Consider the following 26,166-nt stretch of genomic DNA (forward strand, 5'->3'; position numbering starts at 1 on the left):
TGAGACAAAGATGGCCTCTGTACACTGGCCCCATGTGGTTTCTTTCTTTATGGCAAACCATTGGCCCCAAAGCCCCCTGGCCCCAGCCTAAAATGTTTACAGATCCAATTATTTTAAACATTGCCCAAATAAGCAGGTTTTTGGCTAATAAGAGGCTGCTTGCTTTTCATACCCTGTGAAACTGCCCAACAGCTGCGAGCCATAAATAAGATAATCCCTGTAGCTATAAAGGACCCGGGCTGCTGCCGCCCTTTGGAGCTCTCTGATCCAGACTTCCCTCTGCGCTGGGCTGCACAGCGACGTCATCTAAGCACCTAAGTCTCTCTGGTTCCCCTCTCCCCTGGGAGTTCCCTTGCCCTCCTTGCCTTTGTCTCTGGATGGTCTCATGCTATGACGGACTTCCTCCAGATGCAAACCTGTGCCTGAAAAAGCTCCTGTATGCTACTTCCAACTATGCTCCTGGATCAGCTTCAAAAACCTCAAAAAGGAGGTGACTTACCCTTTTGTAAAGCAGGTAGCCTTGATGACCATTACCTGGAGCATTTAAAACTCTTGTGAAGGGTTACTTGAAACAGAAGGCATATATTTCCAGAGTGTGGGGCGGAACTGTTGAACTAGGTGGCTGAAATTTATTCTCTCAGTTTCGGAGGCTAGATGGCTGAAATGAGTGTGCCAGCAGGGCCATGCTCCCTCTGAGACTCTGGATAGAATCCTTGCTTGCCACTTCCTAGCCTCTGGTGGGGGCCCTAAATCCTTAGCATTCCTTGGCTTGAGCTACATCACTCCAGTCTCTGCCTCTGTCATCACAAGCCATTCTCCCTGTGTGTCCAGACACACATGGCATCATCCTCTCCTTAAAAGGACACAATTCGTATTGAATTAGGACCCACTATTGTGACCTCATCTTAACCTGATCACATCTGTAAAGACCCTATTTCCAAATAAGGTCATACTTTTTACTGGGGTCTTTGTGATTATGGTTTTGTCAAAGTTCTTCATGCATTCTGGACACAAGTGTCTTGTGAGATATATGATTTGAGAATGTTTTCTTGGGCCCTGTGGCTTGTCTTTTTTATATTCCTGACGGTGTCTTTAGGAAAGTAGTTTTTAATTTGGATGAATCTCAACTTATCAATTTTGTTCCATCTTGCTTTTGGTGTTATCTGTTAAAAATCTTTGCCTAACCGAGGTCACAAAGAAATTCTTCTCTTTGTTTTATCTGGAAGTTTCATTGTTTTTATCGTACATTTAGGTCTATTATAAATCTTGAGTTAATTTTTGTGAATAGTGTGAGGAAGGGAGTGAGAGTTTTTTGCCTTGTTTTGTTTTCATAAACGGATGTCTGCTTGATCCAGCACCATTTGTTGAAAAGACTATACTTTCGTTTTTTTTCCCTTAAAGATTGGCACCTGAGCTAACAACTGTTACCAATGTTCTTTTTTTTTCCTGCTTTTTCTCCCCAAATCCCCCCAGTACACAGTTGTACATTTCAGTTGTTGGTCCTTCTAGTTGTGGCATGTGGGACACCACCTCAATGTGGCCTGATGAGCAGTGCCGTGTCCACGCTCAGGATCCGAACCAGCGAAACCCTGGGCCACTGAAGTGGCGTGTGCGAACTTAACCACTCGGGCACGGGGCCGGCCCCTATGCTTGCTTTAATGAATTAGTTTGACACCTTTGTAAAATATCAGTTGACTTTAAATATATGGGTTTATTTCCAGAGTATCCTTTTCCATTGGTTTATGCGATTTAGAAGGGTATAAAAACACAATTGACTTTTGCCTTTCGATCTTGTACCCCGGAACCTTGCTGAAGTGGTTTATCAACTGTAATTACTGTGGTGTACAAGATTTTCTACCTATAAGATCATACCATGCACAAGGAGACATAGTTTTATTTTTTATTTTTTTTTAAAGATTGGCACCTGAGCTAACAACTGTTGCCAATCTTTTTTTTTTTTTTTTTTTCCCTGCTTTATCTCCCCAAATGCCCCCTGGTACATAGTTGTATGTCTTAGCTGCAGGTCCTTCTAGTTGTGGCATGTGGGTCTCTGCCTCACCATGGCCTGACGAGCGGTGCCATGTCTGCACCCAGGATCCAAACCAGCGAAACCCTGGGCCAGCGCAGCAGAGTGCGCGAACTTAACCACTCCGCCACGGGGCCGGCCCCGAGACATAGTTTTAATTCTTCCTTTCTAATCTGGATGTCTTTTACTTTCTTGCCTGTCTTCCCTGGCTAAAACCTCCATTATAGTGATGAATAGAAGTGGCAAAAGCAGACACATTTGTCTTGTGTCTGATGTTAGGGAGAAATCGTTCAGTCTCCCAGCATTAGGTATGATGTTAAGTTTGGGATTTTTCTTTCTCAGGTTGAGGAAGTTCCCTTCTAGTCTTAGTTCGCTACATGTTTTATCGTGAAGGGTGTTAGATTTTATCAAATGTGCCTTTCCATGTCTGTTAAGACTATCATGTGGTTTCTTATATCCTGTTGATATGACATACTACATTAATTAATTTCTCTATTCTTTTGATATGGTGTATTACATTAATTAATTTTCAATATAAACCAATCTTGCATTCCTAGGATAAGTCCTTCTTGGTAATGGTGTATAATCATTCTTAGATCTTGTTAGATTTAGTTTGTTAGCATTTTTTTTTTTTCAAGATTTTATTTTTTTCCTTCCCAAAGCCCCCTGGTACATAGTTGTATATTCTTCGTTGTGGGTCCTTCTAGTTGTGGCATGTGGGACGCTGCCTCAGCGTGGTTTGATGAGCAGTGCCATGTCCGTGCCCATGATTCGAACCAACGAAACACTGGGCTGCCTGCAGCGGAGCGCGTGAACTTAACCACTCGGCCACGGGGCCAGCCCCAGTTTGTTAGCATTTTTTGAAGGTTTTTGTAACTTTGTCAAATTAAGCATTATAAAGTCTTAGTCAATATTACCAGGTTCATACAAGTTCAGGCATTTTTTTCAGGTAGATTTTATTTTTATGTATTTCAAGTTTTTGTCATTAAGATAACCTGTTATTCATTAATAACAATAAAAACTTAATGACTTTGTCAGTACCCTCTAGAAAAAGACAACCAATATCATACCTGTAGTCAAAGATGTTGAGTGTTCCAAGTTCTAGCAACACACCATTAATGACTGGGGTTAAATCAGTGTTCAAAAAGACTTATAATATGATTTGTGCTTGTGTTAGTTGATTTCGGTTGTGTTCAGGAAGTTGAGGTTTGCTCTCTATTGGACGCTATCAGGAACTGAATGTACTCTTAATAGTTTTTATCTAGAAGGCAAGAAGACTGGAGTATCAATAATTCTAATTGTCAAAGAAGCAACAGTCAGTTGTATTAGCAAGAAAAGGGCACTTGTTGGGACTTTTTTTTTTTTTTTTGCTGAGGAAGATTTGCCTTGAGCTAACATCTGTTGCCAGTCTTTCTCTGTTTTGTATGTGGGTCGCTGCCACAGCATGACCACTGACAAGTGGTCTAGGTGCATGCCCAGGAACTGAACCCTGACTGCCAAAATGGAGCGTGCCAAACTTAAAGATTAGGCCACTGGGGCCGGCTCCCCCACCCCCTTTTTCTTCCTAGCCTTTTTACAGATCTGTTTAGAGCACCCTTGTTTTTGTCTTGATCCATCCTGGTCACCGAGTAGCACTATCTAATGATGGTGTTGTGTGAAATTGTTTCTTTTCACCAGTGGAAGACTAGGCTTAGCAATGATTGCCAGGCTAATTCTGTATTGTCTGGGGCTGCTTATGTATACACTGAAATATTCATCAAACACTGGTTTTAGTGTTTTTCTTGGAGTGAGTCATTTCACATATATAATTCCATTGAATCCTCAGCAAACCCTATAAGGAAGGGAATTTATTGTATCCTTTTATGAGTTAACTGAGAAGTATATGTCTACATAAATTGCAGAGATCACAACGATAGCAAGAGATAAATGCAATCAGGTTTCAAATCAAGCCCTTATTGTCAGAGGCCATACTATTTACTTGATGCTAATTTTGAGCATTGTTATATGCTGTGCACTCTAGGCTCAAAATATGCTCAAATGTACTCTATGTTGTATTATGTTGAATGGAGAGGCATGAAACACACAGGTCACTGCAGTCCTGGTGCTTATGTTTTTGTGGGAAAAAAAGTAATGGTTAGCAAATGGTAAACTTAGGCTTATAAGATGGAAATAAGGTTTTTGAAGTAAAGTAAACTATGACCAAGGAAATAACTGAGAACGCAGGGAGTCTGGTGTATATTTTTCCTGTGGAACACAGGGAACTCATTGGGTGAAGCTGTCATCATTAATTTATTTATATTTCCACCATATAATTTGTCTTTAATGAGCACTGTTTTAGGAGCTGCTCAAGAGTGTTTGTAGATAGTGGGAAGTGATACAGACAGTGCTGCATTCATGGAGTTAATAGTAATGATTATTCATAAAAATAAAGGTATAGGCATGGCTCAGCTTAATGTTTGTAGTAGTTAATGTCTCAGGGCATGTGATATGCTTCCATCAATCTGGACATGGGTATCTGGGACCAGATCCTTTACAGTGATTTGGACTATAGGGTGTAAGTGTTTAACATTCTTGTGAAAAAATGGTAAATTATATTATATTTGACATTATATTTTTGCTACTACGATAGACTGACACAATTTGTACCCCAGAAAACCATAGGTTTGCACCTAATTTGATGAAGTGTTATGGTCATCTGCATAGTTCTGCCCCATCATGGACTTTTCTTATAAGCGTAGTGAATTAATTCAAGCCAATTGTAATCTTCTGGTCCAAGCAAGGTGAGTTATAGTGGGCGGGAGCAGTTATCTAAGGAATAAATGAGATGAGCTGCACAAGAGGGTACCATTTTGAGTATCACCCCAATTTAGTAAAAAATAGATATACCTGACATTCTCAAACAGGAAAAATTTTAATGCCTTTTATAGGAGAAGAAGGTGGCAGCTTTTTGTTTTAATGATCCACGAGGTCCAAAAGCCTCATTTTACTTTCCATGGGTATCATTTCCATATTTGTGGATTCACGGTACATGCTGGGAAGTGAAAAAAAATGTAACAGCATTTTGCTTAATTAAGGAACAAATAAAGCCTAATCCTTGTCCGTTCTCCCCATGTTATGTTTTCTTAGTGCTGTAGAAATCAAGGCGACTGGACAGTCATTAGAATCTCATTCGATCACCCTCCCCGTCATCCTTCTCATCATACAAATGAAGAAAGTTAAGCAAAGGGAGCACAGAGCCTTTCTAAGCTCATGTGGCTCAAAATAATAATGGAATCTCTCCATTTATGTTATTTATTTGTGTGTGTGTGAGGAAGATTCACCCTGAGCTAACATCTTGCCAGTCCCCCTCTACTTTGTATGTGGGATGCCTCCAGCGCATGGCTGCCAGTGGAGCAGTGCGCTGGGGATCTGAACCCAGGAACCCAGGCCACTGAAGCCGAGCGCACAGAACTTTAACCACTCGGCCATGGGGCAGCCCCAGTCCATTTCTTTTTTTTTAAGATTGAAAGCCTAACATGGGCCACCACCAGCCTTGGGCATTGTCGAAAATTTTAAAAGTCCGATTAGCACTGCAAAGTAAATAGACATGATTTTACAAATGTGGCATCAAAATTTACACATAGGACTCAAAAGACAGAGTAGTGTTCCATTTATATGATGTTCTTTGGGAAAAGGCAAAGATAGATTCAGAACAGATTAGGGGTGAAGGGGGGTTGACTACCGATGGGCACCATGAACGTTTTTTGGGGGTGATCAAGTGTTCTGTATCTTGATTGTGGTGGTACAATTACGAATTTGTGAAAACTAATAGAACTACACTTAAAATAACGATGTTGATATATGTACAATAAAAACAGAATTAACCGCCGAAAAACCTGCTTTCATATGCGAAGAGGAAATTCCAAACTCCCCTGAACCTGGGTGTATCGTGTGCAACACGCGGTCTTTCCAGCACGCGGGGATCCTTCTTGGGAAGAATTACTGGACTTGGGAAGGACCCGTGTCCCATCAGGCCCTTCCTGGAAGCGAGTCAGTAGTTAGAAAACACCCTCTGGGACACGCACGTCACACACTTACCTGGAGGGAAGCGAGACGTCTCCTGGAATCCGCCTGTGACTTGACACCAGCTTCTCTGGGTCAGACCTTTCGCAACGCTCTGGTTCTGAAACCGAAAGGTGGACCCCTGCGTCGTCCCCCAAGAGGGACCCTGCCTGGAGGCGTCCTAATCCTCGGGCATCGGCATCGTGTCTTTCCAGGGCCTGTCTTGAGAACGTGTCCACCTCTAAACTTCCCATCAGGCCAGTCCCGGGCCTTCTTGGTGGGAAACGCCGTTATGGGTTCCGACACCCCTTCCGCCGTTGGGAACGCTGTGGCAGCCCACGTGGCTGGGAGGTGAGAGCGCCGAAGCAGCAGGGGCAGAAGCCATGTCATCGGGACACGCGGCCCTGGACCACAGCAACTCCCGCTGCCGCATATGCGTCTGCCCAGCGCCCACGAGCACAATCACACACCCCAAAAGTCTTAAAACCGCGTGTGACGTCACAAAGACGCCTGTAGTCACTGACACCCACTCTTCTGCAGTCACTCGACGCGACTTCCCCACACGCTCCGGTCTGAAGCTCTGAACCCCTCAAACGCCGACCACGCGCCAGATTCTGCATCTCAGCGTCTTCCTCATCCGCCCACTCCAGGGAGGGTCTTGGGAATGGCCAACTGTGACGCATGCGCATTTCTTTCTGGGTGGAACACCCTCATTCCCCCCTCCCACCGCCGCTGCACTGAGCCCCTCCCATTGGCCTGTGGGAAATGTAGTTCTGAAAAGAAGCCCTTCAGACAGCCGGGCGTTTAGTCCCTCAGATTGTTCCCAGCATGCAACAGGGGCCTGCGTTGAAAATAGCTGTGTGGGGGGAGACATCCGGGAGTTTCTGCCTTGCTGAAGTGCGCAGGCGTTCCTACCCAAGGTGTAACGGAAGTAGTGGAAGCCCTGCCTCTTCCCCGCCCCAGTTTCCGGTGGGCTGGGTTCTGGTTGCTGCGTGTTTGTGGTGGTTGGACGGGTGGGCCAAGCTTCTGAGGCCTACATCCTCTTCATCGTTTCCCATCTTCCCGCTTTCGGGCGACGGTGAGTGACAGGGAGGGCCCTGACGGTCTAACGGAGCTTCCACAGTGGGAAGATGAGACCGCAGCAGAGGTGATGGCGTCGGAGGTGACCGCAGAGGAGGACATGATGGCCGGGCAGGGGACAGACAACCAATAATGCCCTAACTGAGCTTTCTGGGTGTGGTAGTGAAGGGCCCGTTTCTGGAAGAATGCTCAAGTACTGGGAGGGGCTGGAGCATAATTCCTGTCGTGTCTGATCCTGACTCGGGGGCTCAAGATCCCCCTTCTCTAGTTCTTATATGGCCGGCGATGGCTCGGGAGGGACCCTCCTCTACCAGAATGGCTGAAGGACCTTCGTTTGGGGGTTGGGGACTGTCCTGCTACAACGGTTGGGCATGAGAACACTTCATTCTCTGAAGTTCCAGGGGATGTGGCCCTATGGGGATATTTGTGGACAAACCCCCTGTATGCATGTATTGTGATATTAGACATCTCAATAAATATTTCTTGACGTTCTCCTGTGTAAGAGATTATGTTCCAGGTTGTGCAGTGAACAGAATAGGCAAAATGTCACTATTCCCTTCAAACTGACATTCTAGGACTCAAAAAAACAAGGGATATAAGTAAAATGCACATTGTGCGGATGGTGGTAATTCCTAAGGATAGTAACAGGTGGGAGTAGGGGTGTGCCGAGGGCCTGGGCACTGTGTGTCTGTGGGAGAGTCAGCTACTGCCTCTGCGACCATTATCTCTCGGGGTGTGTCCACCTGTCTCTCCCAGTGACCAAGTGGGTGATTCTGCAGGTCTGTCTGTGGGGCACATTAGTACGCCTGGGAGGTTCCACGTGGTGGTCCCTGTGTCCAGCCACGAGTGTCTGAGCGTCTGTGTGTGTTTCACTGGGTGGCTGTGGTGTTTCCCAGTCTATGTGTAATGAAATATAAAGACCTGATGTACAGTCTCAGGTCTTTATAAATATAAAGGCTCAGACTTACAGTTGAGTTGTATTTACCCTTTAAGAGGTGCATAATTATCGTGTTATGAAATTTCTCCAGTATCTATGAAAAAACTCGAAAGCTTCACAATTATTTTTGGTTAAGTTTGTATAAGTTTGATGCTGCATGAAATAGAAAAGTTGGGATCAAGCTAAATTCTTAGGTTTGTTGAGTAATAACTGAAATATAATAAAATGCAGATATGTAAGTAAGTTTTGGCACATGTATAGGTTCATGAACCCATCCCTGTGATCATAATAAATGAACCACCAAACTCATTTTTGAATGAAGAATAAATCATAAATGGAATATTGGATGGTAGAATTCCCAATATATTAGATACCTATTAAGGAGTAGAGCTCGTTATAGGGATAAAAATGTTTCTATATTATAAAATACAAATGTCATCATATTTCACCAAAAAGATGCAGCAGGCATTGCTGCACAGTGGTAGAAATGATGGATATCTTAACACATGGACAGTAACAAGTGGTTTTCTACAGAGGAATAAGGAATCTTCTTCCTGTCAATTTCACATATACTAATCAACCTACTGAACATTGACATGTGAAGGAGGAAACTAGAACATTCTTAGGAGAAGTTACAGCAAGTGTTTTTATGACTTCAGAATAGCAAGAGTTTTTTTTTTTTTTAATATAAGAAACAACAGTATGTTACAAAGGAAGAGACTGACAAATTCAACTCTTGAAACTGACAACAGTCCATTGGAACGTAGAATAAAGGGAGTACAAAGATAAACCACAGTCTGGGAGAAAATGTTTGCAATACCTACAAATGAAAAAGAGTCATGTCTACAGAATATAAAGAAATCAGAAGAAACCAGCAAACATGCAAATGAGTTACAAGAGAATGACTGATAAATATTTCATAGGACATGAAATATATAAAATGCTCAATATCATCAGTAATTAGTAGAAAGTAATATATAATAACTAGGTAATCCTGTTTCACGCTTACTAGATAGGCAAAAATCAATAAGTTCAGCAATTCCAATGTCAATCATGTGGAGTAAATTTATGCAAAAAATGTTTGGAAGGTAAACTCACACACTCCATTGGCATTTTCTGTAAATTTGAAATTATCCATAGTCTACAACTCAGTAATTTTTCTCCAATATGTAGAGAATTTGTTATGCGTTGGCACTTGGAAACTGAAAAAACAGGAATGATAGGAGCAGCATTTTCACAAAAGCAAAAAATAAACTTGAAACAGCCCAAAGACCATAAAGACGGGAATGGAGGAGTAAACTGGGTGGCCCACGACCTGACACCAGCATATGTGAAATGGACTGAGGTAAAGGAACCAGTGATGGCCACGTTAAGGATAATTTTATTAACATCCTTTCGTAAAAATCTCAAAAGAGGCACGGTAAACGAAACACTACTTAGTGATAAATAATAGGCGGTAAAGCTATGAAGACTACCCATAAGATTCCCCACAGTGGGCACGTCCGGGAGTTGGAGGGAAATGGAGGCAAAGTGGATGCTCGGGGGGTCTATCATCTGCCCAAAGTCTGTTCGTATTGTTTGTGTTCGGTCTACAGAGTTCACACAATATTAATATTTAAACAACATTTTATGCATTCAAAGTATGATATACTTCACTACGAAAATGTAAATTATTTGCATATGAAAAACTTACAATTTAAAAATATTTATTTTGCCATATTATCCAACCGCCTGCCCAGTTTTGACTTCAGTCTCAGTTTGGAAGGGATTCTCAAGTCTTTGATACTGGGTCCATTTAAATTTACCTTTTTTTTTTTGAGGAAGATTAGTCCTGAGCTAACATCTGCTACCAATCCTCCTCTTTTTGCTGAGGAAGGCTGGCCCTGAGCTAACATCCGTGCCCATCTTCCCCTACTTTATACGTGGGACACCTGCCACAGCATGGCTTGCCGAGCGGGGCCATGTCTGAACCTGGGATCCGAACCAGTGAGCCCTGCGCTGCTGAAGCGGAACGTGTGCACTTAACTGCTGTGCCACCGGGCCTGCCCCTAAATTTACTTTTATATTCATTTGAGCAGGATTTGAGTAGAAAAAGATTGGGACTGAGCCCAGTGTTTATTTAGAGAGAACTGGTTACAAAAACTTACATTCACCTTTATAAAAATTAAGGAAGTCACTTACTGATATGAAAAGAACTGCAGGATTTATTTCTGAGCAAAAAAATCAAAGTGTATATCAATGTGTAAACCATGTTACCTTGGTATGTCAAAGGGAATAAAGAATAATACATAGTTGAAAATGCTTCTCTCCATCAACACTGACCATATGGACAAAAAAACTAATAAAATTGGATTTAGTGGGGCATGGGGCAAGTGGACATGAATGTCAGAGGACATGCTTGTAGCGAGTTTTCAGACTTCTAAATCTCAGGCTGATTTTTTTAAACTTGGCACTCACTTCTAAGTAAGTAACAAAAATAATTAGCTAAATTTTATTTTTAAATACTTTATAAATCAAATGAGTAATATATTTTGAAGGGAAAGCCTCTTTTCTACATGCTAATCCTCTAAGCACTACTTTTTATGAAAGTGGACAATACTTTTAGCCAACTATAAAACGTGAATTTTTTTCTATTTTGTTTGTAAGTAAATTAAGTGACATCAGAGTTTTTACTTCCAGTGGCTCCTAAACTGGAAAGTATTCTCTGAAAAGGGAAGCATGTTAAATGCACCAGGAGTTTTGACCCCATCTGTTAAGTATATTATGTTTCTGGCTCCACTCCAAATTTATATACGCTTTTGTTATTTTCTTCTCTCAGTTTAATTGCCTTCCGGTTATCACAGCCTTTTCCATTTCAGAGTTCTCTAGGGATATACTAAAAAATGGATCTACAATAAATTTCCTTCCAGTGTAAAACGTGAACCTGACAATTTTAATGAACACATCTCATAACTTGTGTTTCTGAGAAGAGTTCCTGTGCACAGGCTCAGGCTGCGGGGCCTCAAACTTCCCACCGGCCCTCAGCAACTGCAGGCTGGAGTTTCTTGATCTGAAGCACCAGATGAGTGGGGTGGGGAAGGATGCGTGAGGCCTTAACACCGTCAACGGTCAAACATCAAACGTATCAGCCCCTGCACTGCACGTGGTGACATCACTGTTAAATGTGTCCTTAAACAGCACAGATCCATGGGTGACCTCGCGGCTCCAGGCCACCCCTGACCCCGGGAGGACACCAGGCCCGCCCATCCTGCCCTGTTCCAGCCCAGCCTGAGCACCCTTCCTTTTCCGGACAAGGGCGATCGCTCCATGGGGAAACGGAATCTGGATGCAGGAGGTGCCGCCAAGCTGCGGGAAGACTCCAGAGTTCACCCTGGGAACCCATAGCCCATTCCACTTCGACGCAAACGCCCCAGGTCTGGCCAACCGGAAGAGGCCAGCCCCACGAGTGTTCCGGTCGTGGGAACTGTCCAATCAGCGGCAGTGGGGTGCGCTGCATAACCAGCCAGTTAAGACAACTGGGGCGGGGCTTGCAGTACTGTCCAATCAGGAGCCGTGGTGGGGGAGGCGTGTCTGGAGCACCTTCCAATCAGGACCGGGGGCGGGCAGTGCTCCCAGCCCGCATGGACGCCGCTCTCCGCCCTCCTCGGTGCCGGGGAGCATCCGCCCTGCACGGTCGCAGGTGTCGCGTCCAGGTCGCTCTCATCTTCTCGGGCCGCAGGGCTGCAGGTAGGACGCCCGGAGAGTCCGGATCGGACCGGGAGATGGTGAGTGCTTGGGGTCGGGTCTCCCCACGTCCCCCGGGGTCCCACCCGAGTCTCCGCCTTCTGCCGCGGGGTGGGGGTCTCCGCGTCCTGTCCCGGCCTCGTCTGGAGTGACCCAGATGCGCACAGCTGCCATCCTCTCGGGTGTCTGGGAATATCAGCCCCTGGTCGGCTCCTCCCAGAGGACAGCCTGCGGGGCGGGCGGGGAGTCTGGGGAGACGGGCTTGGGTGCCCGGGGCTGGGAGGGGTCTCTTGATAGGTCTTGGGTCCCTAACTGACCCCCGGGCACCGCGGAGAGTTTCTTTCCCCCCACCCCAGTTCTCATTCCCTGGAGGGACCATAGTTGTCAGCTGACCGGACGCTGGTATTGAGGGGAACAGACAGAAATGGTTCCTGCTCCCCGGGTTCTCACAGCGGAGGGAGAGAAACTAGCCCAAAAGACAAAGCCCAGCTGGTGAGGTGGTGCCACAACCTGCAAAGCAGAATGCACTTGAGACACAGCGAGGGGAGGGGCCGGTGTCCTTTGGGAGGCTGTTCAGGGAGCATTTCAGTGAACAGGTGGCGGGGGGTGGATGTCCCACGTGGTAGGATGGCCGCGCTTGACCCTTGAGTCATCTATGTCAGTGTTCCAGTTCAGCACGGCCCCTCCCTGCATTTGTCACCTTGGAAAGACTTATTTGGCTATTCACGCCTCCAATTTTTCAGTAAATATAAAATCCACAACTAATAGACTTTGAAAGAGAAGATAATGTATTCCCAAAGAAACAAGAAAGACGTGAATTTCAGAAATAAAAATCGCTCTAATCTTACATTCCATTTGTGAAAAACTCTTCTGTGCCTTTTTTCTCTCCTGGAGCATGTGTGGTTGAGTTTCTCACATCTGTTGTTTTCTCTTCGGTGATGACAAATGGAATTCCAGGGCTTAGCCCTGAGAATGCTACTGGGAAAAAGAATCTGAGAGAAATAGAGAAAACCTTTCTCCCATTATGGACCGCAGAAGAATGAATACACTTCCACACAAAAAACGTTTGATGTATTAATCGGTGAATTACAAAGACTCGCCAAAATGTCAGTTATTCTCCTCTGGCAGGGTGGGGAGTTTTTGACAATGGATAATTCTGTTCTGTCTCATATTATCTGGGCTTCAGAGATTAATGCTAAATCCTCCTGAATCTTGTGCCACCTAGAAGTGTTGAAATATGATTAATGGTTTAGAAAACGTTTTGTTCCCATGAAAATAATAAAGTGACATCTTTATTTTCTGAAAGGAGTAGAGACTTGTGAGTTTTCCTCTGAGCTACAAAATGCGCTGAAAAGTTTTCTTCCCTCCTTTGTCCGTAAACATTGGGTTTTAGTGATTTTGCTGGATTCTTCAAACCCTGGGTTTGTTTCATTTAAATCAGTGGGGTTCAGCAGGAGTGAATAAGCTGGAGTTGGGGGTGGGGCTTTGCCCAGGGACACCAAACTAAGGCCAATCATGAGCCTGCAAAGAGAGAAAAGGACGTGGTTTCTTCCTGAGGGTTTTCCCCTCTGCCTGGGTCCCAGCGTGCCCACACCATCCCGGGGGGGAGTTGTGTGCTTCGAGAGAAGCTGCAGGGCAGTGGAAAGTGTGTGTGTTGGGGGTGATGCCCTTTCGGAGGTTCTGCTTGCCATTCATTGTCTTAGGGTTGTCTCCAGATAGTAGGTTTCGCTTGGGCATGCACAGAGGCAGTGCACTAGGAAAACTGAGAAAGTGTATGAAGGTCAGACTTAGAGAAAGACTCTTCTGGAGACCATCTCCTGGAGAAAGAGTTTATGAATTTGGGGATTTCTTTGGGCTAAAAGCTGAAACAGATTCCAGCTGAGAGTTTCCTCGATAGTGAGAATTGAAGCCTGGAGAGGGAGCATTTCCTCCCTGTGAGGAGGCGTGAGGAGGATGTGTGGAGCCCCAGAGTTCATTGAGCTGTGGAGGCTTCTCATTGGCTGAGCTGCAGAGGCTTCTCATTGGCTGGGCTGTTGCCAGGCGGGGAGAGAAATCTTCCTTCAGTAGCAAAGTAGTTCCACTTCCCGTCGGAGATGAAAGTGTATGTCTCTTCCTGTCTGATGTTAATTGACACATGATAGGGTGTGAGAGCTCCTCCTACAGGCCTTCCTGAGTCCAATTTAGTTAAAGATTCTCTTATTAATTTCCACAGGTGAATGTAAGTGAATTGAGAGAGAAAATGTAAGACAAGAGAATTCTGGAAGCACGCAGAATTTTTCTTCCTTTTTTGGCAAGAGATCTTCCAGATATGGGGTGGGTGTATTTAAATTCTCAGGTTCATTTTTCACTTTCTACATTTTTTTTTGTACATTAGTTATTGTCTCTAGAGAATTTTGAAATTTAAAAGATTGTTCTATTCCTAAGACAATTCCTATTTTAACTGATACAAGGAAAACAACTAAAAGGATATGTAAATTCTTGAAAATCACAGTACATTTAATAGGTTAGGCCCAAACCCCTAATGTATTAAATATTCTACTCATTCTTGACAATACTCCCCAGTTTGAGACAGAGTGGAAGAACAAATGACTCGGCTGTCACTTGTCATCTCAGTTATAAAGAGGTTTGAGATATTTCAGTTTTTGATTTGCACTTTCATGAACTTTAGTGTTCAGGGGATTAAATATTAAAATGGTTTCCTGCATAGAAAAGCGCCTTCCAAATAAAAATTAATAAAAAGCGGGCCAGCCCAGTGGCATAGTGGTTCACACGCTCTGGGCAGCCTGGGGTTTGTGGGTTCAGATCCTGGGCCTGGGACCTACACACTGCTCATCAAGCCATCCTGTGGCAGCGTCCCATAAGCAAAAATGAGGAAGATTGGCAACAGATGTTAGCTCAGGGCCAATCTTCCTCACCAAACAAAATTATTAAAAAGCAAAATATGATTTATATATATTTCTCTTTATGTAAAATATATAATGCATGCAAAGGTAAAAAAAGATCTGTAAAATACTGAAAATTTAACTTAAGAAGACTCTGTGCCAGCATATCCTGGTCTACTCCAGTCCTCTTACCACAGCCACCCTCAGACAACCAGGTGTAATAATTTCTTGTGCATTCTATCAGTGGTTATCTAAAAACAAGCAATTAAAAATACATTATTTTAGGGGCCGGGCTGGTGGTGCAGCAGTTAAGTGCACACGTTCCACTTGGGTGGCCTGGGGTTCACTGGTTCAGATCATCCCAGGTACGGACACGGCACCACTTGTCAAGCCATGCTGTGGCAGGCGTCCCACGTATAAAGTAGAGGAAGATGGGCACAGATGTGAGCTCAGGGCCAGTCTTCCTCAGCAAAAAGAGGAGGATTGGCAGCAGATGTTATTAGTTTTTCTTCCTTTGTTATAGTAAAGGTAACACAGTGTACACATGGCAACACGCTTTTCTTATTTGTTCTATTGATAGTCCTGCGATCTTTTCATATCAATACTTGATGCCTTTGATTCTCATGCAATCAGTTTATGCAATCAGTTCTGTCTGCATAGTCACTTGGTCCGTTTCTAATATTTCACAACCAAAGGCTATGAATCAAAACTGCCATTTTCACATTACATATAAACGAGCATACAAAAAGCATATTATTTTCCAACCTTAACTGAAGCTTTTACTTTTTACTGTGAAATCTACCATGTTCAGAATGCGTAAAAAGTTTTACGGGAAGATTTAAAACTAACAATGTAAATATCCACGGACGCACCATCTAGATTTATAAATGGGTCTTGGGCAGCTGTTACACTCTCCTGACGTGCCCCTCCTTGAACTCACCACCGTCTTGCCACCTTGATGATCACTGTTTCTTTGTTTAACTTTCATGCCTTTACCATCTAGGATTTTCCACTAAGCAGTGTTCTATTTAGTTTTGACTCTTCAGAACTTTCAATAAGTAACTACTCATGGAGTTGCAGTGAACAGGCTTTCCTGAGGATTCTTTACATCAGTCTGCTGCTTACATGCTGGTGTCTGTGGCCGCAGACCATCCAGTTTATTCTTCCACTCCACTGCTTTCGGGGTTTGGGTTTTTCAGGTCTGTTTTTCCTCTTGTGAAAAATGCTGCTCGTAGATTCTTGTTTCAGCGTCCAAGTGCAAATACACAGTAAATTATTCCACATAATGGAGAAAAATTGCTGGGTTCTAGATCATGGCTAAGTTTAGATTTACTAGGAAATTCCAAGGGAGTATACCAATAGATTCTCCAAACATCTGTGCATCACTGCTTATTTATTCCATAGGATCGTCAACACATGGGATTGTCTAGGTTTGTTTGCCTTTCTTGGTTTGAGATGGGATCTATTTGAGGTTTTATTTTGCTATTTGCTCAATACCGATGAGGTTGCCTTTTTTTTTTTTTTTTTTGAGGGAGATTAGCCCTCAGCTAACCTCTGTGGCCAATCCTCCTCTTTTTGCTGAGGAAGACTGGCCCTGAGCTCACATCCATGCCCATCTTCCTCCACTTTATACGTGGGACGCCTGCCACAGCATGGCTTGCCAAGCAGTGCCATGTCCGCACCCAGGATCCGAACCGGTGAACCCCTGGCTGCCGAAGCAGAATGTGCGCACTTAACCACTGCACCACTGGGCCGGCCCCTGCATTTCTTTTTAATATGTAGTCTTTCATCTTTGGTGATATGTTTTGGTCATTTTCCTCTTTTTAAAATTAATTTGTTTCATCATTCATTTTTACTCTGCAAATTAATCCCTTTATATTTGTATGTATTGCAAATATCTTTCTCTCAAATTGTGGCTTATCTTTTCAGTCCCATGATTTTAATAATGTTGAAATCCTCAATCTCATCCTTTATAGCCTACTCTTTTTTTCTTATGTGAGCAAATTCTGCCTATTTCTATGTTATAAAATATCTGCCTGTAACTTCTGACAGTATTCCAGTTTTGTCTTTCATATTTAAATCTACTATATATTGATTATTGTCCATGAAATAGATGGGAATAAAATGCATTTTCCTCAATTTGATGCCAGTTTCTCCCTGCCTCGTGTATTAAAGTGTCCATCATTTCTGCACTGCCCTGCAATGGCTGTTCTGTCATTAATCAAAGTTCCAGCTACACAGGGGTCTGTTCAGAATTATTTTGTTTCCATTAGTCTATTTTTTTATCTTTCTGCTAAAACCATACAGCCTGGATTAGCATAGTTTAAAAGTACTTGTGGTATGATAGGCAGGCCTCCACCTTGTTCTTCAGGAAATTTTGTCTTTTTTGGACATTCGTTCTTCCTATTAGGTTTGGAGAAATAGTTTTGACTGATTTTTGTAGAAAATCAGGTTTGGGGATTTAGTGTAATTTCACAGAGACTAGAGGTTTCTTTGGGGGGGGGCTGAAATCTTAGTGACATTGAGTTCTTTCTAAGAACATATGTATGGCATCTTTCCCTTTATTTTATTTTGCTTTGATATTATCAGATAAAGTTAAGGTTTTTTCCCCACTAGAATGTTTTTATAGCCTTCCTTAGAATCCTTCCTTATGTATTAGCTTTAAAAAAAAGTTTGATGAGGGGCTGGCCCCGTGGCCGAGTGGTTAAGTTCGCGTGCTCTGCTGCAGGCGGCCCAGTGTTTCGTCGGTTCGAATCCTGGGCGCGGACATGGCACTGCTCGTCAGACCACGCTGAGGCAGCGTCCCACATGCCACAACTAGAGGAACCCACAACGAAGAATACACAACTATGTACCGGGGGGCTTTGGGGAGAAAAAGGAAAAAATAAAATCTTTAAAAAAAAAAGTTTGATGAGATGTAATTCACATATCATACAATTCACCAATTTAAAGTGTCCAATTCAGTGGGTTTCAGTTTATTCAGATACGTGCAACCATCACTTCAGTCAATTTTAGAGCATCTTCATCGCCTCAGAGGAAACCTCCTACCCTTCAGCTATCACCTTCCATTCCCCACTCCGAGCCATAAATAACCACGAACGTCTCTATAGATTTCGTTATTCTGGACATTTCCCATGAATGCAATAATATAATTTGTAGTATTTTCTTGGACAAGTTCAGGTCTGCTGTTGAGTCCCCCTTTTTAATTTCAGTTATTGTGCTTTTCAACTCCAGAATTTTCATTTGGTTCATTTGAAATAACTTCTCTTTCTTTATTGATGTTATTTGATGCGTCATTGTCGTCACACCTTCCATTACTTTAATCATTCTTTCAGTTCTTGGAATATTTATAATGGTTACTTTGGAGGCTTTTTCTGTTAAATGCAGCATCTCTTCACTCTCACAGTTTCTCTTGCCTGCTTATTTTTCTGCTGTAAGGGTCATAATTTCCTTTTTCTTTGCATGCTTTGTAGTTTTTATTAGAAACTGGACATTATAGATAATATACAGTAGCAACTTTGGGTACTGGCCCCTCTCCTCTGGGGCTTGCTGGGTTTTTTTAATTCGCGTTTGCTTGGTGACTGGCCGGATTATCTTAGCCCAGTCTATGTCACTGCTCTCCCCACCTCCTGTAGTGTCCAGTCTCTCATGTTCCTCCTCAGGGAGGCACCGCTCTGTGTACGCCCACAGACACCCTGGGATGGCAGTAGTGTTGACAGGGCTTTCTTCCTTTCTTCCCCTGACCATCGGCAGCTGTCAGGCTCCACTAATTGTAGGCTGATGGCTTTATTGTTTTGAACATGCCCTGGTGCATTCCTTGCTCTATAGACTAATCCAGTCACCTTTGGGCTCTTTTGAAGGCATAGTTCGATAAGTCAGTTTGTTAATTGTTCAGACGCTAGGAGGGCTCCTCCCAGCTGCCTCTTTCCCTGTTTTTCTCCTGCAAACAAGGTGGATTACAATTTTGCCTGTATTTTGAATCTCCTTCCAGTTGCCTTTCACCACCACCTCTGTTTCTGAGAGCACCCTTAGTCTTGATCTTCTTCATGCTCTGTTGCAAATGAAGTTAGTTCCTTGGGAAGAGACTAGGAGCGATCTGTCTTACAGCTGGATTCTTCCCCAGTCAAAGTCTTTGGGCACTGGAGCAGGATGGGGCAGTGGAACGCTTCTTATCTGAGTGACAGCCTCGCTTTAGGAGCTGAGAAAAGGGCAGTAGCTTGAGCTCTTCTCAGTTTGCCTCTCTTGGGTGTGGAACCCACACCTTAGGAGGCAGAACAGAAGCAATCAGGTCACCAGTATTCTCAGCACCCCTACTCACTGCAGAGCCTCCACTCCACAAGTGGGGGCTGGGGGAAAGAGGGGGCCCCACCTCTCGACTGCACTCGCGTGGAACTTCATCTCAGTAGCAGCTACCTGGGGCAGGATGGGAAATGCTGATCTCCTCTTCCTCCTCTGACTGGGAGCTCTGGGGACAGGGAGCCTGTGTTCGCGGCTGCAGTCTGAAATGGAAATCCAGGGAGAGAGGGAGTGGTCTTGGTTCCAATACCACAGACTCTCACTTTTCCTCCTGAGTTTTCATAGATTTTCTTGAATAGCTGTTTCTTCATTTACAATATGCTCTTAGGACTATTTCCAGAGGCTTTAAAGGGTTGTTTTTAAAGCAGTTTTCACCAGTTTCACTGGGGAGCAGATCCACCGAGCTCCTCATACTGTCATGCAGCTGGGTTAGATTTTTAACATTAGTTTTCCAACTTACTTTTGTTATTAAATAGAAAGGCAATGAATTTCATTTTTATATTGTGTTTTTATTCTAGAATCTTGCTAAAATTCTTATTCTATGGTTCATTTGGTTCTGTTTGGGTCCTACAGGTACATTTGTTAGTGCTATGCAGAACAATAACCTTTGATTCTTTTGTAATTCTTGTACATTTGTTTATTTTTAGCTGGCACCGGGTTGGATCTTTAGTATAATGTTGACTAAGAGTAAGGCAATGAGAAGCTAGTTCTGTACTTTTTTGGGTAGGAAACAATGGACTTCACACCATTTATATGATCCTTTTTGAACAGTGTTTTTCAGTATGCCCTTTATCAGCCTGTGCATATTACCATCTGTTCGCAAATGCTATGAGTTTTTTTTTTTTTTCATGTATTTCTGTTGAATTTTATAAAGTGGCTTTCTATAACTCTTAAGATGATTTTAGGTAAATTATATTAATTGACTGTAGAGTTTCATTGTAAAGTATAACATATATGGAGAAAAGTGCATAAGACATACATACGGTCCATAGAAATAATAAAAAATAAGCACCTGTGAAATAAAACCCAGCCCTAGATCTAGAACGATGCTTGACATCAGACACCCCACTGGAAATGATTCCCAGTGGCAGGCCCCCTCACTCTCCTGGAGTAACCAATATCTTGAATTATATGATGGTAATATCCATGCTTTTCTTTATACTTTTATCACCTGTGTATGCATCCTTAAAGATACTCTAATTTTGCATGCAAATGAAATCACAGTGTGTATACTATTTTATGTCAGGTTTCTTTTGTTCATGGTCTTCCATGGAGTAAAAACAGTTCATTCACCTTCATTGCTCTCTTGTCCTCACTTGCAGGGATATCCTATTACTGTGTATTAACTCTACTGCTAGTGGCTACTTGAGCGTTTTCAAATTTTTGCCATTACTGTCAGTGCTTCTAAAAACTTTTATGCATGTATCCACTTGGATGTCTTGTTCGCATCCGCATCTCAGTACGCCCTATGCTGGTTCCCCATCCTCTTCCCAAGAACATAATCCACGTATGGCCTTCTACATCTCAGTGGATGAAAACTCCTTTATTCCAGGTTTCTGGCATGAAATCATCAGAGTCATCCTCAGTTCTCCTGTCTTGCCCCAACTTCAGACCATCAGGATTCTGTAGCTCTTACCTGTGTCTACCCTGCACACTCATCTGTGGCCACCCAGGCTGGTTATGGCTTTACCCTCCTAACAGATGTCCTGGCCTCTACATCTGCCTCCTACAGTCTCGTCTCAAAGCAACTGATGGATCATTAAAGCTATCAGATGACATCACTCCTCTGTGCAAAACCCTGAAGTACTTCCGCATTTCTCACAGAGTCAAGCCAACTAGTTCCCACGAGACGGTGTGCCCCCTCCCGTCACTCTCCACTGTCCTTGACTGTTACTCCCCATCTCACTGTGCTCCAGTCATCCCAGTCTCTGGCTCTGTGTCTTCGCCCATTCAGGCTGCTATAGCACAATACCACAGAGCAGCTTATAAACAGCAGAAATTTATTTCTCACAGCTCTGGAAGCTGAGAAGCCCAAGATCAAGGGACCAGCATGGTCGTTTTCTAGTTGGGCCCTCTTCCTGGTTCATAGCTGGTGCCTTCTCACTGTGTCCTCACATGTGGAAAAGATGAAGCATCTCTCTCAGGCCCCTTTTATAAGGACTCTTAACCTGTTCCTCAAGGTCAAGAAGACCAATAGTAACTACTCTGTTATGCTTCTGGTGGAAAGAGCTGTTCTGGCATCTTATAACCTCAGTGTGAGTGCATGTGTGTGTGTGTGTGTGTGTGTGTACTCAAAACTAGTGCACAGGAATACTAAGGTTCATGAATGTGGGGATTATGGAAAGGTCTAAGTTCTCATGTGTTCATTTTCCTTTCTCCTCCTTCTCAATACCTCTTCTCTCTCAACTGAAGGGACATGGAAGAAGGAAGAGTAGCAACCAATTCTATGATAAATAATACACATATAAGTTAAAATTAACATTTCTCCAGAAATATGTCTTCAGGCAGCCAACTGGATCTAATTCTGGTGGCGTGGAGTGCATCAAAACATAGGTTAGCTGGCCCACCTTGCAAGTTGGGTTTCCACAGACCCTTGCGCCTCTCATGGTTGTTAAGGGGAAAAGTAGGAAAAGCTCCTAGTCCTTCAGTGTGTTTTTTCGTATTAGAATCTTGTCCAGTGTGTTTTTACTCATTAGAACCTCATCCAATGTGTTTTTTCTTATTAGAACCTCCTCCAGGTTTGAACTTGTGGTTCGTGTAGTGCTGAGTGAGGGAGTGGGCAGTAAGGAAAGAGCTGTGTCACAAGGAATTGGTAGTCATAAAATGGAAATATCTGTTTCACTTATAGAGCATTTCTCTTATTTCTCCAGCGTGTTCTGGACTATTCCAGACTTTGCGAAGAGAGAGGAATCAGATAGGAAGGGTCACAGTAGAAATGCAGAGAGAGAGAAGTTCAGTGAGTTAGTGGTGCTGTTAAAACTGACACAGGAAGCAAGTGTGGACACAGAGTGCATGTGGGGAGACCACAGGAGCTTACTTGAACTTCCTGTGAGTTGAGTCCAATTCCCCTGTGTTGTCAGTGTCACCCATTCTCCTACACCTAAGTGGTCTGTTTTAGGACTCGCTGGTCTTTGAGGATGTGGCTGTGGACTTCACCCCGGAGGAGTGGGCTCTGCTGGATGGTGCTCAGAGGAAGCTCTACAGAGACGTGATGCTGGAGACCTTCAGAAACTTGATCTCAGTAGGTAAGGACGGCATCATTCTGTCACCTAGTTATTTAGAGAATAAATACTTCTCACTCATCAAGCCTATTCCAATATTCGGAATATAGAAGGGAACTACATTGGCAAATAAGACAGACATTGTCACAGCTGTCATGGATGTAGAATCTAATACTTTCTCTGTGATAATAAAGATCTACCTATTAACCTGTGTTTTTCTTTCTGTCTAAAAGACTTAGGGTCCTTTAGTGTCATCAGTGAGGGTATATATCCATGGGTGCTTTGCAAGCACAGAGGGCTTTGTTGTTTGAAACCTTGTGATGGTTTTTCTGTGCATATTACATTTCCTACCATTTTCACCTTTTGTGCCTGTTAATAATGAAGTCCTGAAACAGCTAAGCTCCTGAATGTGTTTCTTTGTTCTCAAGTGCCTTCCTCATGAGATTTGTTCACTTTTTTGGTTTCAGATAATGAGATTCAACTTAAAACCAATGGGTCCATTTCTCAGCGAGATATTTTTGAAGAAAAATTATCCAATGAACAGAAAATAGCAAGGTTCACAAAAAATGATTCCTGGACCTCCCTTTTAGGAGAAAGTTGGGAAGACCAGTGCATTGAAGACAAGCACAACAACCAGGGGAGACATTTGAGGTGAGTGACAGGAGAAAGCAGTAATCCCAGAGAGAACCTCAGTATTTCATGAAATTAAAAACAACCCCATAAACCCAGCTCCAAATTTGTTTATTGACAGATAATTTTCCTCCCAACTATTTTTCTTAATGTGACTTAGACATTGAGTGGTTGAAAGATAATTCAGTTGGAAACAATTATCAGGAAACCCCATATGTGAGAAACACTGTTGTAGTAGTGAGCTATGGTCAAGCCTTCTTCCAGAGTATTTAGTCTACTCCACTTTGAAGTAATTAAAAAAGGACAGAAAATCTACATTTACACAAAAATAGTAAAAAATGTATCCTACTACTCCTTAATAAATATTAATACATAAACCATTAATAACATGCTTCTCCTTTTTTAGCAGAAATCATATGGTGGAGAGATTCTGTGATAGTAGTAAAGGTAATAAATATAGAGAAACGTTCAGTCATATTCGAAATCGTAAACTGTACAGAAAAACTACTACTAGACTAAAGCTGTATGAATGCAGTCAGTGTGGAAAAGTCTTCAGGCATCGTTCGTCCCTTAAGAGGCACAAAAGAAGTCACACTGGACGCAAACTCTATCAATGTGAGGAATGTGGGAAAGCCTTCAGTTGTTCTTCATACCTAAGAAACCACGTGAAAACTCACAGTGGAGAGAAACCTTATGCGTGTGAACTTTGTGGGAAAACATTTATTCGTTCCCATTCCCTCACTGGACATATAAGGAGTCACACTGGAGAGAAGCCCTATGAATGTAAGGAATGTGGGAAAGCCTTCAGTTGTCCTAAATCCTTTCGAGTACATGTGATGATGCACACTGGAGGGAAACCCTATGAGTGTAAGCAGTGTGGGAAAGGCTTCAGTTGTCCCAAGTCCTTTCGAGTACATATGATAATGCACACTGGAGAGAAACCCTATGAGTGTAAGCAGTGTGGGAAAGCCTACTGTTGGCTCACATCCTTTCAAAGACATGTGAGAATTCACAATGGAGAGAAACCCTATAAATGTGAAAAGTGTGGGAAAGCATTTGGTTGGCCCTCATCCTTACACAAACATGTCAGAATGCACACTGAAGAGAAACCTATAAATGTAAGCAATGTGGGAAAGCTTTCACCCGGCCCTCATCCTTCCAAAAACATAAGAATGCAGACTGGAGAGAAACGCTATAAATGTGAAAAATGTGGGAAAATGTTTGGTTGGTCCTCATCTTTACACAAACATGCCAAAAAGCATACTGAAGAGAAATGTATAAATGTGAGCAATGTGGGAAAGCCTTCAGGTGACCCCCATCCTTCCAAAAATGCAGGCATGCAGACTAGAGAGAAACCCTATAAATGTGAAAAATGTGGGAAAGCATTTGGCTGGTCCTCATCCTTACACAAACATGTCAGAAAGCACACTGGAGAGAAACCTATAAATGTAAGCAATGTGGGAAAGCCTTCAACTGGCACACATCCTTCCAAAACAGTAAGAATGCAGACTAGAGAGAAACCTTATGCATGTGAAAAATGTGGGAAAGATTTCAGTTGTCCCAAATCCTTTCAAGGTCATGTGAGAACCCATAGTGGAAAGAAAACCTGTAAATATAAGTAATGTGGGCAAGTCTGATGCAAATTAATTCAAGTATAACAGTTTAGAAAATTCACACCAGGACAGAAATTTTATAAAAGCTATAAATATGGTATTGCCTTAATCAGTACCTCATCCTTAAAGTGGGCCCATAGCAAATGAATTTTTATTTCTTTTTCAAGTAGACATTAAGATTAGAATTCCTAAGAATTCTCTAAATATGTCTATAGTACATGAATTTTGAGATATAATGAGTTTTCCCCTCTTAAATTCAATTAATTTTTTTTTTCCATTTTGAAGTGTGATGCACCCATTGGGTGATTTGAAGTGTATCTTAAATATGCATTAGGTTTACTTTTTATATGTTTTTTTAATTGTCCTGTAAGTATGGAGCCATTAGACACTGGTATTTGTTGAGGTTTTCTTACTGGCCCAGTGAGTTCCAAACTGGATATCACTTATCCATTACATATATTCTACCTTACTATTTTACTGAAAAAACCTACAATTTTTAACGTCAACACTTTATACTTACATAAGGTATGTGTTATCAACAGCTATCTTTTTGGCCAGAGGATCATTATTCCATTTTTCTGGCTCGCAAATTTGTAAATAATGGAAGTTGGCAGAAATTTGTAAGTATGCAAAAGTCTTGAAAGAGTGTAGTTTTGCACGAACTATTATTTTGATCTGTTGCTGTGTGTTCTTTGTCTTGCTTCTGGCTGGCAACTGGACGATAGGTTTGAATTAAGAGAGACAGTGAAATCTAGAGGTGGAGATGGTTCTGTTGTTATATCAATGTAGGTAAGGCTAGCAACTACATTTCCCAGGATACCTTCTCTATAGGGTTCCATGATAGAATTCTGTAATAACTCAAGTTGTGTGAGATTTGGAAGAAGTTATTCAGTTCATCAAGCCACCACTCTACAGGGAGAGAGACATCTGCATGGGGACTTTGTGGACATCAGCCTCCAGCCTATTTTCCTGAGTGCTGGCCCTGCTGATTCAAAGTATCCTCAAAACAAACACCAATGGCTTGACTTCCCTTTTATGAGAGGTATGGGCTTCCACAGACATCCCTACCAGCTTTCCCATCTGAATGCACCTCCATGGGCAGACATCCAGTTTGCATTTTCCTGCAATTCCTATGCCGTCCACCAGACCACTGATTAGGATGTCACGGCTGTTGATCTCACCTGATGCTCTGACTCCCCTTTTCTCTGGATCTTACCATATTTATACAGTCTAATTTGTATACTGGACACCTCATTCTCTTAATACTTCTAGTGCTTCTGTGTTTCTGATTCCACCACAACAGATATAATGGTGCAGCCATAAGAACACATGAGACTGTTTGTCCCTGCTGCATTGTGACAGGCTTCCCTGGGCCAGTCCTCCTCTGAGATAAATAAGCACATTACTGATATACTGAGCAGACTGTGTGGGTTTTCTGTTACTCAGAGCTGAATACAATCCCTCAGTATGTGTTCAATTATTAAGTTTGATTATGTGTGATTAAACATAATGTGTATTTTTTTGGTTGGACAAAAGCTGTGTTTCTGAGAAATACCCTATTAACTGTTTTCAAAAAAGTTGTATACTACATATATAAAATATTTCTGAGAAATATATTGACTGTGTTTTCAAATGAGTTGTGTACTAACAAATGTCAATTTCTATTTTTCATTTACTGGAAAGATATATTAAAATATTGCAACTATGAGTTATCAAA

The 26,166-nt window shown here is 42.6% G+C and overlaps 1 protein-coding gene across 3 annotated transcripts in view; it reads left to right on the top strand.

The window, feature by feature from the left end:
• ZNF556 (zinc finger protein 556) overlaps nt 1-26,166 on the top strand; it is a 28,910-nt gene extending 2,744 nt beyond the window's left edge. Inside the window, exons 1-4 of one of the 3 annotated variants that reach the window (XM_023644390.2) lie at nt 11,677-11,848; nt 22,104-22,230; nt 22,674-22,857; nt 23,243-26,166. In XM_023644390.2, coding sequence (XP_023500158.2) covers nt 11,705-11,848; nt 22,104-22,230; nt 22,674-22,857; nt 23,243-24,458 — 1,671 coding nt within the window. In that variant the 5' untranslated portion in view covers nt 11,677-11,704 and the 3' untranslated portion in view covers nt 24,459-26,166. Of the gene's footprint in view, nt 1-11,676; nt 11,849-22,103; nt 22,231-22,673; nt 22,858-23,242 lie in introns of those variants that run through there. The other 2 variants (XM_023644391.2, XM_070272443.1) reach the window with 2 other exon arrangements.

The sequence above is a fragment of the Equus caballus genome, chromosome 7 (genome assembly GCF_041296265.1).
Source record: "Equus caballus isolate H_3958 breed thoroughbred chromosome 7, TB-T2T, whole genome shotgun sequence".
NCBI lineage: Eukaryota > Metazoa > Chordata > Mammalia > Perissodactyla > Equidae > Equus > Equus caballus.